We start from the raw sequence: 18,193 nt of genomic DNA, 5'->3' as shown, positions 1-18,193 counted from the left end.
CGTATGCCTTCAATTCTTCTTTGTCTTACAGAGCAGGCATTGTGCTCTTCCAGACTTGTTGGCTTCTCATCCATGTCTCTGACTTATCACTCTTTGTTCTATTAGGCAGTTAACTGTAAGTGCTTCACAACACTCAGTGTAGGTGAAAGTAAAACTTGAGAAAGAAGCCTTCTCTTGGCTGGGTTTGATAACACGGTGTAAACCTATATATCATGCTGGACGTCAACCCATTCCTGACCACACTCCGACACAACAATCCTGCAGTCCAACCTTCCTCCACACATCATGACCGACTACCGCGAACTATTGGAGGCTATCTACGGTAATCTCAGCAAACTTCACGGATTGATCAAAGACAATGAGCAAAACCTTCGTGTTGTTGACAAAGCCGACTCTCTGATGGAAGATGCGAAAAGTGATCTTCTCTATCTCAATGACTGCATCTACAGGTATGTCAATGATGTTTGGCACAGAAGCCAGTATACTGATTGCTTGTCTAGTGACATGACCAGACCTTCTAACACTTCGGCATCTCCTCCTGGTAGTGACGTCGGACACAACCAGCAACAGAACACCAAACAGCCCCCTGTGACTGGCGAGTTGGAAGAGGAGATACTCTAAACTTCTATAGGTTCTACACTACAGGGTGCTGCGAAGGGGATATGGACGACAAGATAGTACAGGGGGTTGCCAGAAAAGCATTTAGTAGCCACGTAGGTGAGGGTGGTTGGCGAATGTACCAACATGAAGAGCAGCGGTGAAAGCATAGAAGATCGACACGTCCAAAACGCGTAACATTGTCCAACACGCGAAGCTTGGTATCAGAAAGAAAGTATCACGTCTCCCTTTCTCTCCTATCTCCCACCATCAACAGTCTCAAGCACCAAGATGACCATCCTCGCGGAACATGAAACGCAAGAGCTCCAGCGCAAGATCGAGCGCTTGAGCAACGCCCTCGCAACCCCTAAACAAGGCCTGGAGTGGGAGCAGCAGTTCCGCATTGACACTGACCTTCAAGGCATCAAGTCACTGCTCTCTCAGAAGCGCTCAAGCCTGTCGTACTCCCACCTCCCCGACTGGCAGCAGAACGAAGTGCTCGCGGCGCTTACGCAAGTCGAGACGTGTGTCCAAAAACTGGAAGAGAACCACGCCAGGCAAGTCAAGAGAGAATGATCAGCATCGACGAGGTCTGACGATGAATAGTTCCTCCTACGTCTTCTCCATCGTCAAGGGATCCGTCGAAAAGGTCTTGAAGTCCACCATGGACGAGATCTGGAAGGGAAGAATCTTCAACGGCCCCTCTGGTGCTGCTCTGCAGGCCGCTGTCGACTGGATCGACAAGAAGGACATTCTCAACGCTGTGTATCAGAGAGCTAGCCTCGAGGCACTCGACTCCGAAGAAGCCATCAAGAAGCACATCGTCGCAGCCTTTGCCGGACTGGTCCAGAGAGAACTCGTCAAGTCGGTTGACAACATGCCCGGATACTAAGTGAAGCGAGCAAGACTCATGCCGCACGTCTAAGATGGATGGAAAGGAGGATCAGACAGGACCGTAGGTTTGAGAGGTCCCGACTGCAATCTTGGATGGCGTTTTAGGAGGAAAGAACAGCCCACATCAACTGGCACGCGCCACGCTCGACTTTGGCAAGAACAAACCAATGCAAATCTGTCCCTGCTGTTTGAACATATGGAATTCTTATCACGCTCCAGTACACATGCGTGTTCAACCAGTAGGATGACTGCCGCTGGTACAGGTCAGTGTGACAACTCACAAGCCAGCGCCGACCCACGACGACTCTTCCAACCTGATCCCAGCATGTGCCAAGTATGCAAAAGCCATATCCTGTGATAGAGCTCAAGCACATGCCGGCATAAATACAAAACTCTGCCACTGCCATCGACTTTCTCACTTCAACTCACAGCATTCCACACATACCAGTCCGGAATCCACTTCATAAGCCATGGTAACATTTGAGCTTTCCCATCGAGTAGCCACTGGCAAGCAACAAGCCAAACAACTGGCCAAAGGTCTCAAAACACTACACCGAACACTAAAAGACACGAACACAGATGCCACCGTCCTTCAAGACCTCAATCTCCATGTAGCAAAAGCTCAAGAGCCATCCTCTGAAGCATTCCTCTTCATCGAGAAGGAAGCAGAAAAGTATGCCTCTCTGTGCCCTTCACACCTCGCCTCTTCATCCAAGCAGAATAGCCGACAGAAGAAATGAACATAGTGCTCGCAAAATCACAACCTTCATCACCACCCACACAATATCAGAAGTGGTAGCACGGCTAGCCAAACAAGCTCACCTCTCTTCCAAAAGCTCTCTCGCCGTTTTGGTCCTCCGCTATTACTTCTCTGGATTCAATGGCGAGATCAACCGCAAGAATCTAGAAACTAGACTCAAGGCAGCAGAAGAAGAAGAAGAAGTGGGCAGTCTTGGCGACTTCCCTTGGACAAGCAGCTTCGAGGATGTGATGGAGAAGTACAGAGGAAGAGTCGAGACACTTGCTGTGGAGATGATTGTTGAAGAGGTCAAAGGGATGGTTGAGAGAGAAGTGAGAGGTTGCCTTGGGAAGGAGAATGATCGATGATTGAACATTTCTTGGAGATGACAGAATTAGTTGGAAAGGAAGCATCATACTCCAAAAGGTCAATTGTGATGGAAAACGCCGAGAAAATTGGTCAGAACCGCATAATGAAGCGGTCCATGGCGAGACATGTCAATGGAAATGAAGCCATGTCAATCGAACGTTCATATCAAGTTGGAACGTACAGAGCTTCCTCTTCGAGTGTCCACCTATGTCCTTTGTTATGACGAAGATAAACCGATAGTATGAGATGAAAGACGAGTTCAAAGATGTGTACCTCCCGTATCTGTATCAACGACCTGTGCTCTCAAGCGGCCGCAAACTTACAAAGGAGTATGCCCTTTTGACAATCACTCTAGCGACTGATGCAGAAGAGAAAAGAGAACAAGGGTTCAAGATAGCAGGGCCGCTGAACCCATGGTTCAGTTTCCTTTCCGAGCCCGACCTCATTTGCACCAGGGCACGCAAAAAGGTAATGGGCCTGTGTCGCATGTTTAGAGGGAGATTTATGGATGAAGAAACGACAGTGAATAAGAAATGTTGATGACACGGATAAAGGAGAGAGTCGACCTTGGATAGAGGAAGGCTACGAATGCCGACTTCGCAAGAGAGATGGCACAAGTCGTGTAGGCAGGTTTTACTTCAAACACATTGATGGTCATGGCAAACACGCAGATCGACTGGATGGCACATTTGAGATGTCCAGTGACTCACAGGCTGTGGTAGGTGGAAAGACAATGGGAGATACGAAACGGAAGACTGAAATCGCGGTTTTTTGGGTAGGGATATATCATTTTCTTTTCGTTGACAAGCACAGTCGAAAGGGGTGGGTATGTTTTTGTTTCTTGCGTGTGAGAGTCTTGGTAATATGCTGCTTTTTTGTTTCGCGCGTCCTTCAATCGGAGTCGGGTGTCGCGCGCGCTCGCAAACCGGACCAGCCAAAGAGTCCCCTTTCGTCGTTGTTTTAAGCAAGTCCTGGGGGGTCCTCCATGATGCCATGGTGTTTTCGTCATGTCCTTCTCCTCAATCAGCACTTGTCGTCGCATGCTTGTGTAGATTCCGAGTTCGCTCACCTCAACGCGCAAAAAGAGTTCCCATTCTTCCTTCCTCAAGCGAGACGCTTATCGGCTGGCGCTCCAGACGTTCTTGAGGTAGCCGTCACGCTGAGCAAGGCGGTTGATGCAGTCGTCGGACTCGCCCATGGCGCGGACGAAGCCGCAGAGAGCGTAGGCCTGGGTCTCGCCGTTGAATCTGCCGTTCTCGTCGACCTTTGCGACAGAGATCTGGACGGAACCGTGGTCCTTGGCCTTGATGATGCGGTTGGTGGCGCTGCACTTGCGGGGGACGTAACTGCAGCGTGCGAAAACATGTCAGCCTTTTTTGCTCTGCTTGTTTTTTCTTTCTGCCTGCGTCTCTGCGTCGGTGTGCGTGTTTCGTGGGTTCTCTTTCTGTCGCTCGAGGGCGCGCTTTAAGGGGTCCGTGACGGCAGGACGGGGATCAAGGAATCATAGGGGGATCGTACAGGTCGACGAGTTCTCCGCGTTCGTTCTCCATGGTGACGGTGTTGTGAGGTTGGTGGTTGGCGAAAAGAAAATGGGACTGAGAGACGACGACGTTCGGCGGTGCGAGCGGGAGAGGATTTCGACAAGCCCCCAGCCCATTTTGACGCCAAGCCTGACTTTTCGCGGGCTTTGTGGTCTGTGCGTTCGCTCTGGATCATTGTTTTTCCGGCTTCGAACTGACTGCTCAGCCCATCACTTTACCATCATCTAGTGAAGCATTCATTCATCTTCTAGATTGTTTAGCTTATAGTCCGTATGTTTCACTTGGATGTAGCTGAAAACAGACATGACCAAGGTTGGTCGCACCAGAAAAACTGCTGTCGATTGAACGACCAAAACCATCGCTCTATGCATCTCGAAACCCCAAGGTATTACTTCGATATCAAGAATAAAGAAACACAAAAGAAGCAAACCAGAATGCAAGCAGTATTAACAAGAACTCCCAAAATTCGTAACGTCCTCTCCATGCTTTTGTTTACAGCATCATGGCAGCAGCAAAGAAGGCCACAAGCGCAACAAGGCTGCCTGCGACCACTCTGCTCCCGTCGTTGGTGCCGCTACCGGTCTCCAAGCCCTGTGAGAACGAGCTAGAGCCTCCTGAGTAGGAGCCAGAATCCGCGGAGCCTGATGAGCCCGAAGAGCCCGACGAACCACTGTTGCCAGAAGACGAGGAGCCACTACCAACATCACTGCCAGATTCGCGCGAACCACCGCCTGAAACACCAGGGATGGTCTCGGGCTGAGCGGTGGCAGAAGATGAAGATGATGACTGGCTGCCGCTTTTAGTAGCAGTAGATGATTTACTCGAGCTGGCACCCTTGTTGGGATCCTCACCAGTGGCGAGGAAAGAGGACAAGATGGTATTGTTGTTGCCAACAACGACTGTGTCGTTGGTGCCGTACTTGTTCTCGTACCAGTAAGCCTTGTTGCCCTGGTTGTTGTAACCAGAGGGAGGGTTGTAGCAGTCAACAGTCTGTCGAAATTGATCAGTATTGCGCAAACAGTTGGTCAGTATAAATTCAAACTTACGACATCCTTGACCATGGCATAGTAATAACCGTTCTGCATGTACGGGCTGTTCCAATCAATCTCACCACCAGCCCACTCAATAGTACCCTGAGCGTTACCAGCCTTACCAGCAGGCCACAAACTGAATTGGACTCTGGAAGGGGTCTGGGGGTAGTGGTACTGGCCGGCGGTCTCGTTGTAAGTCTCGTTACGATACAGAGTGCGGAGAACCTGGCCGTCAACCTCCCAGCTGAGCGAGTCGGGCTGCCAGTCGATTGTGTAAGTGTGCCATGTTGAGTCAGTGTTGGGCGCAGAAAGGTTCTTCTCGTTGCCGTCTGAGGAATGTGTTAGCCAATGTATAAAGATGCGTAGGGAGTCGGCGCAACTCACAATCAGTAATTCCTTGGAAGTAGTAGTTGCTCTGAGCAGTCTCAATATCGGTACCAATGAACTCGAAATCGATCTCATCCTTGACGTCACTCATCATGATGAAAGCAGTGACAACGCCGGCACCACGGCTGGTCTTCATGGTGGCACTCATCTTGCCGTACCAGACGTAGCGTGTGCTACTCAAAAGAGTGCCTGATGTATCGGCAGCCATGGTGAGCAAGACAGCCTCGTTGTTGTACATCAACGGGTCTCCAGAGAAGACCCAGTTTCCGCTAGTCGGGTCTCCCAGGTATTCTGTGTTCTCGATGAAGCCGTTCATGTTGTCGAAATCATAGTCGGACGACTTGCAGACAGGTGCAGGCATGCACGAGTCCATGCTGAAAGAGTCCTTGGGGTAACATCCTCCCAAACAGTATGCGCCAACACCGCAGAATCCGTATGACGAGCAGCACGGAGCGCTGGAAGGGCAAGGGTTGTTTGAGTCGCAAGTGATCATGGCCTGAACGGCCGAGGCCGCTGCCACGGTCAGGGCAGCCACAGCGTGTATCGTCTTCATGTTTTGTATGTTTCCTCGTCGCGAGTGTGCGTCACGTATATCGGATTACACGGTAGCGCGAGTGGTGCTGTCGAGGCGTATCCTGAGGCAGCGTCGTGGTCTCGAGGCCGAAGGGAAGGGAGGCGTCGTAATCACGCGGCCGCTAAAAGTCGTTGATTCGTGTAGAGACGGGCGTGTGGCGACACCAAGCGAATGATGCTGTCGAACGATGTGTTGATATCGAGTGGTCGAAAAGGTGTTAAGAATAGTCAAATGAATGAAGACGTAGAGAAGAAGAAAACGCAAGATCGAAGACGAATTGCCTTGTTGCTGGCGTCAGAGACAAAAATAGGCAAGTCAGAGTTCAGGGCCAATGCGATGCGGATGGCGGATATGCGCCTGCCCGCACACCTGCAGGGCGGCCCACTGGGACTGGGCCAAGCAAAGGGGCGACCACCCGACCATCAGAGACGGCGTGTTTGGACGTCGATCATGTTTGCGATCCCGCTCGTATCAAACCGCCTCTTCCACTCCATGTTCGCTCTCCGACTCAAGCCAACGTCGTCACAAGGTCACACTCCTTGCACAAATCTCTCCAAAATAGAGAACCGGGTGCATCCAATCATGTCCGCAGAACAACTCCTTGTGAGCCGATGCGCTCTTCTCGCAGATCCTCGAGATCCTCCCCACATTCTTGCGGCACATCATCTCCGCGAGGCTTTACAACCGTCACTAATCCGCATGACAACCGAATCATGCTGAAAGTATTCGGCGACTACCTGGTTGTAGAAGATGGTCCATTCATGAAGTTGTACAACTAAATTAATTCACGGGAACAAGAGACTTAACAAAATCATGAACGTATTACGGTTGAGAAACTATCTCGAAGAACAATGACTTGACGGCCAGAAAGTAATCGAAACCCAACTTGCCCACGCTTGTTAACAGCAGCAATGTAACCTGCATCCGTCGAGAGCATCCTTGTGATTCAGCTGCCTCCTACTTTTTGATGCCATTAATACCAACTCCAGAGAACAATGAACATAGGAGAACACGAGCGACATCCTTCGCCCATTCGCAACCATGCAGCATCTGTAGCCACCGCCTCAAACGTGTCCAGGCAAGCAGCTGTGACACCATGCGTTAGGAAAGTATGGCAAATGTTCGATCGCCTGGATGACTTCAAAGTTACCGCAGGGAACAGAAGGGTAGTTTGCGTTCCTGGCCCACTCTCTGACACGGCTGTTGGGCGAGACTTCGTTCCTCTCAGACGAGTCACGTCCGCCATGCTTCTGACCTGTCTTGGTAGGCTTTCCATAGAAGTCGTTGTCGTACTCGTTGAAGTTGACTGGTGCGTTGGGGTTTCTCTCGGCGATTGGTCCATCACCCTTGAACGAGATCTCCAGACCATCACCTCCGCGCCAACCGTAGCGCCATCCAGGGGCCGCAGACTTGACATCCCAGCCTTTGCGTTGGTGACCGTCATGTTGAAGCTTGGGCATAATCGGAAGGGGTGCCCTTCCAAACCTCACCCCTCCTTGGCCAGGCTGCATCCAGTCCCACTGCGGTCTGTACAACTCCATGCCTGGCTCGGCGAACGGTCCCAGAGAGGACAAAGAGGGGCTAGTGGTGAAGTTGGAGAACATGGTCGAGGACATATCCGGAGATGAAGCAGAGCTAGAGCCACGCTCTTTTCTCTCTTTGAATATGGCCTGCTTGGTGGTATAAGGAAGGTCTTTCCAATCTCCATCCGGTAACCAGCTCGAGTGATCATCAAAGGCCAAGGGGCACAGAGTTGAGAACTGTTGAGTGGATTTCTCAGGGACTGCTGTAGGAAGCATGGGTGGACATATGGGAGGAAGTGTGGAGGTAAGCTGTGGCGCGAACGCAAGTACGGGTGCGAGGGCGATAGTAGCAGGTGTGGGTGGTAGAGAAAGACTCAAGGTTGCCTCAGGTGCACTCAAGGGTCCAAACCCATCTTCCGAAGTAGGTGTAGGGACGAAATGAGCAGCAGTAGCGCGCAGGCTGAATCTAGCAGGGCCGGACGAAGACCTTTCCTGGCCCTTGCGAGTGTGAGCCTTGACCGGACCACACTTGAGCACGGCAGGGTCTTTCTCCGGAGAGGAACCGCAGGTGATGTGTTGAGCACGGCAAGCCTCTTGGAACTCCAGCATTTTCTTCGCTTGCTGTGCTTCGTCCACGTTCGAGGATGGCGCAAGATGTGCTCTGATCTGACCATCGCTTTGTCGGACGGCATGAGCTTTGGCAGTCCTCTTGATAGTATCAAGCAACAGTGTGGAGGCGGGCTCAGGAGCGGATGTCAGCGAAGAAGAAACGGTATCTGAAGGATGGTGCATCTTTGCCTGAGTATCTGTCACGGTGATGCTCATTCCGGAGCCGTTGATCATGTCAGGCTCTTCTGTGAATTTACCTTCGACGTAAACTGTCTTTTTTGACTGCTTGGGACCAGAATCTCTGCGTTGTTGTTCGGTCGAAGAAGTACTCGATTGTCCGTGGCTGGTAGTAGAAGTGCTAGACAGGCGTCTCCTAATAGGTTCGAGTATAGATGCTCTGTCGACAGGCTTGGGGGTAGTTCCATCAGCTTCAGCAAGTCTGAGGGCCTGTGCAGCTACACGATTAGAAGCCACAGGCTCGTAATCTGCAGCTGGAGTGCTGGAAGGAACTGCAATTGGAATTCGAGAAGGGCTGCCTGGGCGAGGCAAGCTATCCGAAGGGTCTGGTATGTTGATCCTCAGATCAAGCTTTGCCTTCTTTGAAGGTCGTACAGAATTGCCCGAGAGAGTCTTCAACATGCCGGTGTGAACAGACTCGCACGTTCCGTCCAGACCGAATGGGACCGAAGTGGCTGGAGATCTATCATATGTTGGAGAGACCTTACGTCGAGCGGTGTCAAAGGCGGTAGACCCAACAGGCCGAGATGGTGATTGCTGATCGGAAGAAAGCATGGCTGCACTGTGTATCGTGTCGGCACGGACAGATCTTGACTTGCAAGGAGAAGGGGGCCTGGCAGATTCAAATGTTCCAGCAGTGCGAATAGCAGAGGCCTTTGTGGGCGAGGCGTAGCCTGGCGTCTTTGATGCTGTCGCCTTGGTCAAAGTGGGCTTGCTCGGTTTGGACTTGAGCGAGTTGGCTTGGGCTTGAGGAAGCTGGGTATGAGGGCCTTTGATGCGAGCGGCACGTTGCAGGGGCTTGTTGGGGCTAGACGGGAGTACGATTGAGGCGTCTTCAGGCGGGACCCGTGTGGTCTGGGCATCCTCATCCATCTGCAACCATGCCTGTGGGAGTTTCTTGCGTGTGCGTCGCTCAATGACAGTAGCATGCTGTTTCTGGGAACGAGCGGCACGTCCCGAGCGGTCAACGACACACCATTCGCCATCTTCATCCTTAACAGAAGAAACACAAGATTCAGCTCGAGGCTCGACAATTTCTTGAAGCTCATCCTCTTGGACGACGACATGTGGCGGTAGTCGAGGGAGAGAGTCCTTAACCACCTTTGCGTAAGACTGGATCCGGACATCGGTACGAGGAGCAATTGCATGAGATAGCGCAGGGAAGTTGTCCAGATGTATAGCCTCAGGGGCCGATGGACCAATCGAGGCTGCCTGGTCAGAAGATTGGCCATTGTGCTCGTGAAGCTGTTGAAGTCTGACGGCTGCCGAAGAGCTAGGGTCTGCGAGCTCGCGGACTCTGTTGAGGACTTGCAGCAATTGAGTTTCGATGGCTTTGTAGTATGCAGGAGGTTTCCCGCCGCTGATGATATCATTGTAATGGCGTTCAGCTTCCTGGGCAGATTCTTGTGCGTAGCCGCTGTTGAAGTTCAGTAAGTATGCTTCGCAGAAATTGACGTGGCACTGATGAGGGCACTAACCTGGTCTCTTCAGTATCAGGAGCCATGGTGCTGGAACATGTCAGTGCTAGAACCTTGGACGCGCAGGCGTATGGCGTGACTAACCTCACAATGATGTGTATGATGGTGCTTAATGAATAGATGGAATGATCAACTTCTCTTGTCAAAACAATGGATGGTCCAGAGATACAGAGGTTGGATTCGACCGCGCGCAAAGACGCAGTTGTTGTGTCGAGGGGAGGCGCTTGGACAATCGCGCCTTCTGTGTTCTGTCGTGTCTGGTGTTTGTCAACGCGAGCTAGAGAGACGACGTCTTCGCAAAACTTGACAAGAATGAATTCTTGATGCTGGCAATAACCATAATAATCGTATCGATATTGGCACATGGTCCCAGAGCCTCGGCTAACAATGGCTGTGAAGTCGAGGGTGATGAGTGTGTTTATCGATTAGCTTGTAGGGTGGGTAACTATGCAAGACAAACAGGCAAGCACAAACGCATCGCCAGATTTCTTGATTGTGGCCGAACACCGAGAAAATCATCGATGCTCACTGTCGCCGCAGCGATCAATCGTGACGATGCACACAAATCTGATCCCCACCGTCGACTCCAACGAGGACAAGTGACACTCTGGATCTCAATCGACGCCGCTGTAAGCCGTAATACAAGTATCGGACACCTCGTCGCCATACACCATCTTGATCGCAGAGCATACTACCACATTCGTTTCCTGCAGAGGTACATTGATTACTTAGCTTAGAATCGCCTTTTCTTCTTCACAGGCGCTTTCGATTTTTCATTCCGTTTCAGCTCTTGCCTCTTCCTGTCGGCTCTCTCTGCTGACGTTTCTCTCGGCGTAGGTTCCCTTTCCTCACTGGCCCTGCGCTTGGCCGCTCGAGTCTGTCGGCCTTCAGTCGCATCCTCGCGATCTTCACGGGCCGTAGGTGCAAGTCCCGAAGCAAGATTAATATTGTCCGGCTGGTCTTCTTCCAAGACAGGAGGAGCTTGCGACGACCATCTGTTCAGCGATGGCTGGGAGTACTGCATCTGAGAACTGCCACGTCCAATTCCACCCAGCCTACGTCTACGTGAGGGAGACGCTTGACTCTGAGGGGGCAGCATCGAAGATGGAGTTGGTGATAGCGTGGTTCTCGATCGCAAACCATGACCAAGTTCAATATCCGGGGGCGGCTTGGGTGGTGAGGATGGTGGTAAAGCCTGAGAGCTAGATCTGCCCCCAATCGCTCCTATGCGTCTTGTCTGCGTACTCGAGCGTTTGCTCGGACTGTCAGGTGCAGGTGTTTCCGTCTGGCCGAGTTGGAAGTTGCGAAGAATAGGAGGAGGAGATGATGTAACTCTGCCATCGTCGGTGCTATCGTCGTTAGCAGAAACGTGCCTCTGCACGCGTCGGGTTGAGCGGACCGGTGAGGATATATTAGCGGGCATTTGTCGTTGCAATTGCTCTGGTATCGTCTGAGTCTACTCATCGTCAGTCAACGCTCTCAATAATCTAGATGTTCTTACTTGAAAGTCCAGGTCATCATCTGTTTCGTCATCTTCCAAGACCGAGGGCATTGGCACGCTGACTTCTACGTCGCCCTGCTGCTTCGGCATATCCTGCCACCAGGTGTGGGACGTGTTAGTCAGACTAGGCGCCATTTCACCAGGAACATCGCGAAGCACGGCAAAGAGCGCCTCGGTAGAGGGCGAGACTCCATTCTGCTGCAACTCGGATCCCGGCTCGAAAGGGGCGAGACCCGGGACACGACCAGCCACATGATTTCGTTTCAACGACCTCTGAGAGTTTCTGCCAGCCGAAACTCCTGGAAAGACAGAGCCCAAATCAGTGTTGGTAGCTTCCATCTTATCGAGCAATCTCGACATGGCATGATCCTTGTCTTTGAGTTGACTGAGTAGAAAACCGAGTTGCTGCTGCTGTTGATGAGCAAGAAGCAGAAGAGGTGATATGACTCCGGAGACGACCTCGAGCGAAGTGGCTTTGGCAAGCGCCATGGTCCATTCGAAGGTAAGCAAGGGCGGGGGCAATGGAGCTCTCAAAGTAAGTTTGAGATGGTCAGGAGGGTGTAGGGCAAGGTGAACAGTGGTGCCGGGCTTATGACGAAGAATATCGCGAATCTGCTCGAGTAGTATGCGCAACTGACCAACATCATCGCCAGGGTTGATGCTGCAACTTTGTTCTTCAGCGTTGCGTATGACATGAAGATTGGCTAGAGTCTCAATCCATATGTTTGCAAGGTCGGTGATAGATACAGTGTAGCCATGGTCGTCGATAACATACTTGACGAGAAGCTTGGGCAGACCCTCAAGGTTGAGATTGAGGAGCTCCCAGCGGCCTTCAGTGCCCATGTTGAAGTCACTGGATCATTTCACGAGGAACAGCAGCATGTGAGATATTCTGTTTGGGGACGGTGTGAGAATGGGTGTGGTTGGAAAAGAGAAGGGGTTGGTACAAACAGCTCTTGGCGCGCGTCAGAGTGGGAGCCGCGTTCGAGATGCGACAAGAATAGATCGAGACTTGTTTGCTCTCGAATAATTATTGATCCAGTTTCGAGGCAGCCGCAACGAGTTGACCAACGAGAAGTGTCGCGCAGAAGAACCCAGCGGGAATGGACCAGCGACGTGGCGGCCAACCCAGGTCCAGCATTCCAGCCAAACGATCAGCCGCCGATGCCCAAGAGGAAGCATGGGTTGCCAACGAGGACCGCTTTGTGCTCAAGCAGGCCAAGAAGAAGGCCATTATTCGAGCACGCGCTGGTAGAGCCGACCCCATCGATCTGCTTGCCGTCACACTACGAGCTCTGGATGCCACGCGCGACGGCTACGACAGCGACGACGACGATGGAGAACTCCCCGCCGTCGACCCCGAGGGCGTCTTCGAAGGCCTTGACGACATGCAACTCGACGAACTGGACAGAGGAATCGACACCTACCTGACTCTGGAGCACAGCAGAAGTAATCGCGACTTTTGGACCGTACGTTTCTGCTGTTCTCTTTCACTCTACCTGCACACCAGCTGACTCTATCCACCAGACAATGAAGGTCATTTGCAAAGACAGACGACGTGCTGCGCCTAGCAAGCTACAAACTGCACGAGGAATGTCATCCGTAACCCCTGAAATCGATCGTCTACTAGGACCCAAGACACACGCACAGCTCGAGGCCCTGGAGAAGCAGGTCAAAGCAAAGCTGAGATCCAACGACGACATTGATGTCGATTACTGGGAGAACCTCCTCAAGAGCCTGTCCATTTACAAAGCCAAGGCCAGGCTACGCCAGGTCTCCAAATCTGTATTGGGTGCCCGTTTGGAGACATTGCGACAACAACAAGAGCAAGAGGCTATGCTTCTTCGCAACAAAGTCAGGGAGAGTCTGAACTCATCCGTGCTCGCTGCTTCAGAAGACCAGGCGCCAACCACAGTAACACCCGCTGTTTTGGATCCAGAACCCTTGCTACGCCTGAATCCGGAAGACAAGACGTTGATCTCGTTGGAAGAAGACGACTTCAAGCAGAGATTGGTACGCGGGACCTCTATGAGTATACAAAGCGTTATGCTGACCCACCGATAGATTCAGGACCGGCGCAGAGTACTCAAGCTCGGCTATATTCCAGCTCGTCATGGCAGCAAGACCTCCACCACCGAACTCACCTTGTCTTCCGAACCTAAGCGGGACGACACGTCTAGAGTCACCAGTGCATTGTATGATCGTGAGGCTGCCAGAGGCTTCAACGACAACGAAGAAGCGTTCAATGCCGAGGAGGACGTCTCGACAGGTAGACCCAAATGGGCAGAGACATACCGCCCAAGAAAACCACGCTACTTCAACAGAGTCCAGATGGGTTACGAGTGGAACAAGTACAACCAGACTCACTACGATCACGAAAATCTCCCTCCCAAGGTCGTTCAGGGCTACAAGTTCAACATTTTCTATCCCGATCTTGTTGACACAACCAAAGCACCTACTTTCCGTATCGAGCGCGAAAACGGTCGCAAGCGAGGTGAATCGTTTGCTCCTGCAGGAGCTGAGGACACTTGCCTCATCCGCTTTGTTGCTGGACCCCCGTATGAGGACATTGCTTTCCGTATCGTCGACAAAGAGTGGGACTACAGTGCAAAGCGCGAGCGTGGCTTTAGAAGCAGTTTTGACAAGGTACGTCACAATTTTCTTGGTTCTTCGCTGTCAGCCTGCGGGGTGGTCAATGCACATGATCAAGGAAGGGGCTTCTGTCACGTTTGTTTGACTTTGGCGGCTATCTTCTAGCAACAGGTCGTGCCTTGCCGATGGCAGACACAGCGCACTGCATCCTAGGGGTACAGATCAACGGATACCAGAGAGCACACTGCTTTCCCGCACATGCATGCTACTGCAACATCTCCAGCTTCATTTCCTGCAGATCACAATGCATCATTCTGAGCTGTCCTAACATATCAGCGCAGGGAATTCTCCAGCTGCATTTTCAGTTCAAGAAAATCTATTACAGGAAATGAGCGCGTGGCCGACAATGTTGCGCGACGACTTTTCGACCAACCAACACCATCAACCCAGCACCCGTTGCTATGGATGAACATGACAGGCTTCTACGGCTATACGTTTCGTTGCATGCCAATTCCAAATCATGCAAGTTCAGAAGCACTTGTTGGTCCGAAGCATGTGTATTATCAGTGTTTTTACTGCAGGGCTCGGCTTCGTGCATGTTTGTGCCCGAGATTTCAGCATGCTTTTGCTGTAGATCCAATGCCGCCTCGACAACGTCCGTTCAGTGTTCATGAAGCCAATTATCGACAGAAACTGCACTTGGCACTCTTGTGCCATATCGAGGTGATAAGCCTCTCCGAAAATATTATCTGGTAGTGTAGAATTTGCTTCTTACTCAAATCATCATCTGACATGAAACAGATCTCTAAAGTTCTCGCTTGAAGATGACATTTCTTGTAAGCTTGACAGGCAAGTAGATGTGGGCGTGTACAACATCATGCAACAACACTTCTCAAGCAGATGCGCTCTTGGCCTAGGAACACGCTGCTATGCTGTAGAATTCGGTTAAACTTCGTGCTCACGAACAGTGCGTACGTGCTTGCAGCCGCCCACCTGCATTTCAATCGTCACACGGCGCGACGGATATGCCTTCCGGAAGATTCGGACGTTACCCTCTCCACGTCTTGGTGGTTGAGCTTCGCCAGGGCCACCAGGTGTGCCATGGGGCTGCGCACTCACGGGACACTTCAGCTCCATAGTGTCCAAGCCTTCTTTGTGCCCCTGCTGAGATATATCCGCTGTTCATTGTGGGACTCCGACATGGAGGCTCTAATGCTTTTTGTCATGCAACTGACCACTCTCTGGTGGTGCCTTCAGGCCAGCTTAGAACAGCGTATTGGAATTAGACATACATTGTGCTAAACGCTCGACCGGAGCTTTCTTTGATTTTCAGTCTAATCACTGAATGCAGAAACGTGAACCATTCCTGACTGGTCACATTGAGTTTCCAAAGTCTTTGTCACGTTGCATAAAAAGGTGGTTCCAGTCCTTTCCTATACGTGTCTTCGATTCTTTTATATTCACTCCACGTCCTCAATAGCATCGACGCTCTTGAGTTGACCCGCTCTCGTTGCGACATTGTCGCACCTTTCACTCCACAATTGCAGTATCAATCTATATTCAACATAATTACGCTATGTCCTACGGAATGAACTACAACTCTCAATTGGACTGGTGGAACCAACCTGTGGACAACCCCCATCGGTCATCCATCACTCAGCACTGCCGCTCCGACAGCATCAATGCTTCGGGATACCCTCTGCAGCAGCAGGTCTCAGAGTGTGGTCCTTCATTCTTCACGCCTGCTCACGTCAACGATGCCTATCCGAACACTCAGTTCATACCTAACTACTGGATCGGTGATATGCCTCAGTTCACAGAGACCTCTATACCCTTTGCTCTGACACCAAATCACACCATACCTGGAGCCTACACGAGCCAATGTATACCACTCCCGTCACTGCCTCCAGCTGCTTTCAGCAAGGAACCCCTTCTTATCGATCAATACTCGAACAATGGCTCGGCGACTCTCGACAACACCAGTCGACACTCGTTCTTTCATGATCAGATCCTTCCCTTGTCAGATGTGCCGGCTTTGGAGTACGATAGTACTCCAGACGTGAATGCATATGAGCGTAGACAACGGACAGATTCTCCTATGCCAGACGAAGTTGACGGTTTGGCCGGGTCTGGCGAGACTGACGATAGTCTGGAGAACTCGAATCCCTGTTATGCAGAACTGCTCAGACAGGCCTTGATGGCGAAGAAAGATGACCACACCATGCTTCTCAAGGATCTCTATGAATGGGTACGCACTCACAGCTCGAAGGCTCAGGAATCTGGCAACAAGGGTTGGCAGAACAGTGTGCGCCACAATCTATCCATGAACGCGGTAGGCATTTCTGATAGATCCTTCGTTGCACTCTTGCTGATAGAATGCAGGCATTCGAACGAGTCCCTGCACCCAACCAAGAAGCAGGCACGAAGAAGACGAGCTATTGGCGACTAACCAAGCATGCTGTCGAGAACGGCATTAGTTCGACTACTCGCTATCGCAAAGACAGCAAGCGCAAGACGCAACGCAATCCCAATCCCGCACCAATCCGAGTCCAAGCGGGTGCGAAAGGTGGACAGGCCACTCGCAGATCGGTCCGCCGCCAGCGCAGGGCTGCCTCTGCACTCATCGATCAGACATCCTCCCCTGACGCGGCACATCAGCACAACTTTCGCCGACGACATCAGCTTCGCCAGTATCCCATCTCTCAAGTCGATGTGCCCCCGTTGCAGCAAAGACTCCCTCAGACTTCTCCAACCAACACGTCCTCATACATTGATCATGTGCACGAGATGTTCAGCATGGTCAATCCTTATCCGACAGATGGCAAGATTGATGACAACCACGATCTTCTTGGGCCATATCCCAGCTCTCAGCCCTATCTTGACTGGTCTACATCGGCTTCACCTATGAGTCATCCAGCCAGTGAGACTAGTGGTTGGCAGATGGATCAAAAGGTTCTTGGTGTCTGATCGTCTCTCAGGACAGTGATGTGCAGTCAAGCTCCCAAACACGACATATGCACGAAAATCTGATGCGATATAGACTTTGTATATGGCGGCATACGGTTTCTTATCCGATTTGGTAGTCTTTGAACCACGGAACGGACTGGGAGCTTAGCATGTTCTATGTAGATTGGAGTGCGTCTAGGGCTCACTCGTATCAATGATTTGGGGTTATATCCGGCCTTTGAGGTGTCTGCGCGTCTGCGCGTGTACAGGTCGAATCTACAAATGGGCTACCGTACCTTGCTTCAACGTCGCGTTAGTGTCGATGGTCCTGAATGCTTCAAGGAACCACGTTGTGAATCGTGACTCGTCAAGATTTATTGAAAAAAGGCCATGCAATCGAGCAAATCCTTGCGACTGAGTACAAGGCAGAAAAACACAGACGTGGCACTGTCGGCCATGTCTGAAACGGAAACCAGATGTCGCGATTAACGGCCACAGCGCCGTTGTGCAAGGTAGCTGTCATGGAGTGCAGTGACATATGCGGGAAGGCTTTGCAAGTCAAAAGGGTCGTACCAAGCTCGCACTGCATGTTTCTAACAGTAGTGCCTTTTCCATCATCCAGCCGGGGCATTTCTCATCAGATACCACGTACGATTGCCGGGCGACAGCTGTACAATGCCTGACATCGAAGGGGGGGCTGGTTCATTGTGTGACGCGTGCCCCCCAGCATCTGCTACCTTGTCTCATTTGTCTATCTCGTCTTCTGTTGCCAGAGATTTGGTCTTTTCGTGATGTCTAAGAGTATTTCGGTAGTCCAAAGCACCATGAACTCTTTGACATGTGTATATCACAGAGAGAGACCAAGACACGCTCCGACAGCTCCGGTGTCGGCTGTCTCTTGCACGAGGCTGCACTTTCCTCCAAGGTAGGGGGTGGTAGTCTGTTGTTCCTGCACCACAATCTTTGCATCTCCCCACTTTCCAGCGGCTCTCCTGACTGCACTTCTGTCGTGAGATCGCCTGCTGCGACACCGTTGAAAAAACCTGGTCATCAACAATATCGAAATCTCATTACAACCTGGGCAGCGGGCCAAATGTATCTCGATACTCATGCAAGATATATTTCGCAGCCGTCACCAAGTGTTTACACTACTTGCATAGCGTACCGATGGACAT

The 18,193-nt window shown here is 51.5% G+C and overlaps 9 protein-coding genes across 9 annotated transcripts; 5 read left to right on the top strand and 4 right to left on the bottom strand.

Moving 5' to 3' along the window:
• Positions 1 to 285: 285 nt before the first annotated feature.
• M436DRAFT_84973 (uncharacterized protein) lies at positions 286 to 621 on the top strand (the record flags this gene model as incomplete). The annotated part of the gene is made up of 2 exons (XM_013568736.1): positions 286 to 449; positions 501 to 621. 2 exons carry the CDS (start codon positions 286 to 288, stop codon positions 619 to 621), a joined length of 285 nt encoding a protein of 94 aa, XP_013424190.1.
• A 267-nt stretch (positions 622 to 888) lies between these two features.
• Positions 889 to 1,489, top strand: M436DRAFT_84972 (uncharacterized protein; the record flags this gene model as incomplete). Its single annotated transcript, XM_013568735.1, has 2 exons — positions 889 to 1,121; positions 1,204 to 1,489. The coding sequence occupies 2 exons, from the start codon at positions 889 to 891 to the stop codon at positions 1,487 to 1,489; spliced, it is 519 nt and encodes a 172-aa protein (XP_013424189.1).
• Positions 1,490 to 1,961: 472 nt separating this feature from the next.
• On the top strand, positions 1,962 to 3,139 carry M436DRAFT_66777 (uncharacterized protein; the record flags this gene model as incomplete). The annotated part of the gene is made up of 3 exons (XM_013568679.1): positions 1,962 to 2,164; positions 2,238 to 2,562; positions 2,840 to 3,139. The coding sequence occupies 3 exons, from the start codon at positions 1,962 to 1,964 to the stop codon at positions 3,137 to 3,139; spliced, it is 828 nt and encodes a 275-aa protein (XP_013424133.1).
• A 577-nt stretch (positions 3,140 to 3,716) lies between these two features.
• Positions 3,717 to 4,149, bottom strand: M436DRAFT_54667 (40S ribosomal protein S21; the record flags this gene model as incomplete). Its single annotated transcript, XM_013568598.1, has 2 exons — positions 3,717 to 3,945; positions 4,118 to 4,149. The coding sequence occupies 2 exons, from the start codon at positions 4,147 to 4,149 to the stop codon at positions 3,717 to 3,719; spliced, it is 261 nt and encodes an 86-aa protein (XP_013424052.1).
• Positions 4,150 to 4,632: 483 nt separating this feature from the next.
• Positions 4,633 to 6,111, bottom strand: M436DRAFT_75682 (uncharacterized protein; the record flags this gene model as incomplete). Its single annotated transcript, XM_013568734.1, has 3 exons — positions 4,633 to 5,130; positions 5,187 to 5,500; positions 5,556 to 6,111. 3 exons carry the CDS (start codon positions 6,109 to 6,111, stop codon positions 4,633 to 4,635), a joined length of 1,368 nt encoding a protein of 455 aa, XP_013424188.1.
• A 1,085-nt stretch (positions 6,112 to 7,196) lies between these two features.
• On the bottom strand, positions 7,197 to 10,344 carry M436DRAFT_66775 (uncharacterized protein; the record flags this gene model as incomplete). Its single annotated transcript, XM_013568678.1, has 3 exons — positions 7,197 to 9,918; positions 9,980 to 10,009; positions 10,064 to 10,344. 3 exons carry the CDS (start codon positions 10,342 to 10,344, stop codon positions 7,197 to 7,199), a joined length of 3,033 nt encoding a protein of 1,010 aa, XP_013424132.1.
• Positions 10,345 to 10,712: 368 nt separating this feature from the next.
• Positions 10,713 to 12,323, bottom strand: M436DRAFT_75680 (XLF-domain-containing protein; the record flags this gene model as incomplete). Its single annotated transcript, XM_013568733.1, has 2 exons — positions 10,713 to 11,435; positions 11,481 to 12,323. 2 exons carry the CDS (start codon positions 12,321 to 12,323, stop codon positions 10,713 to 10,715), a joined length of 1,566 nt encoding a protein of 521 aa, XP_013424187.1.
• Positions 12,324 to 12,583: 260 nt separating this feature from the next.
• Positions 12,584 to 14,464, top strand: M436DRAFT_54699 (uncharacterized protein; the record flags this gene model as incomplete). The annotated part of the gene is made up of 4 exons (XM_013568600.1): positions 12,584 to 12,949; positions 13,008 to 13,493; positions 13,545 to 14,126; positions 14,414 to 14,464. 4 exons carry the CDS (start codon positions 12,584 to 12,586, stop codon positions 14,462 to 14,464), a joined length of 1,485 nt encoding a protein of 494 aa, XP_013424054.1.
• A 1,706-nt stretch (positions 14,465 to 16,170) lies between these two features.
• M436DRAFT_54891 (uncharacterized protein) lies at positions 16,171 to 16,520 on the top strand (the record flags this gene model as incomplete). The annotated part of the gene is made up of 2 exons (XM_013568627.1): positions 16,171 to 16,404; positions 16,455 to 16,520. Coding segments are annotated over 2 exons (300 nt in total), but the record flags the coding sequence as incomplete, so codon positions are not given.
• Positions 16,521 to 18,193: the final 1,673 nt, after the last annotated feature.

This window comes from Aureobasidium namibiae, assembly GCF_000721765.1.
Source record: "Aureobasidium namibiae CBS 147.97 unplaced genomic scaffold scaffold_18, whole genome shotgun sequence".
Classification (NCBI taxonomy): domain Eukaryota; kingdom Fungi; phylum Ascomycota; class Dothideomycetes; order Dothideales; family Saccotheciaceae; genus Aureobasidium; species Aureobasidium namibiae.
This window is presented reverse-complemented; position numbering and strand designations above follow the sequence as displayed.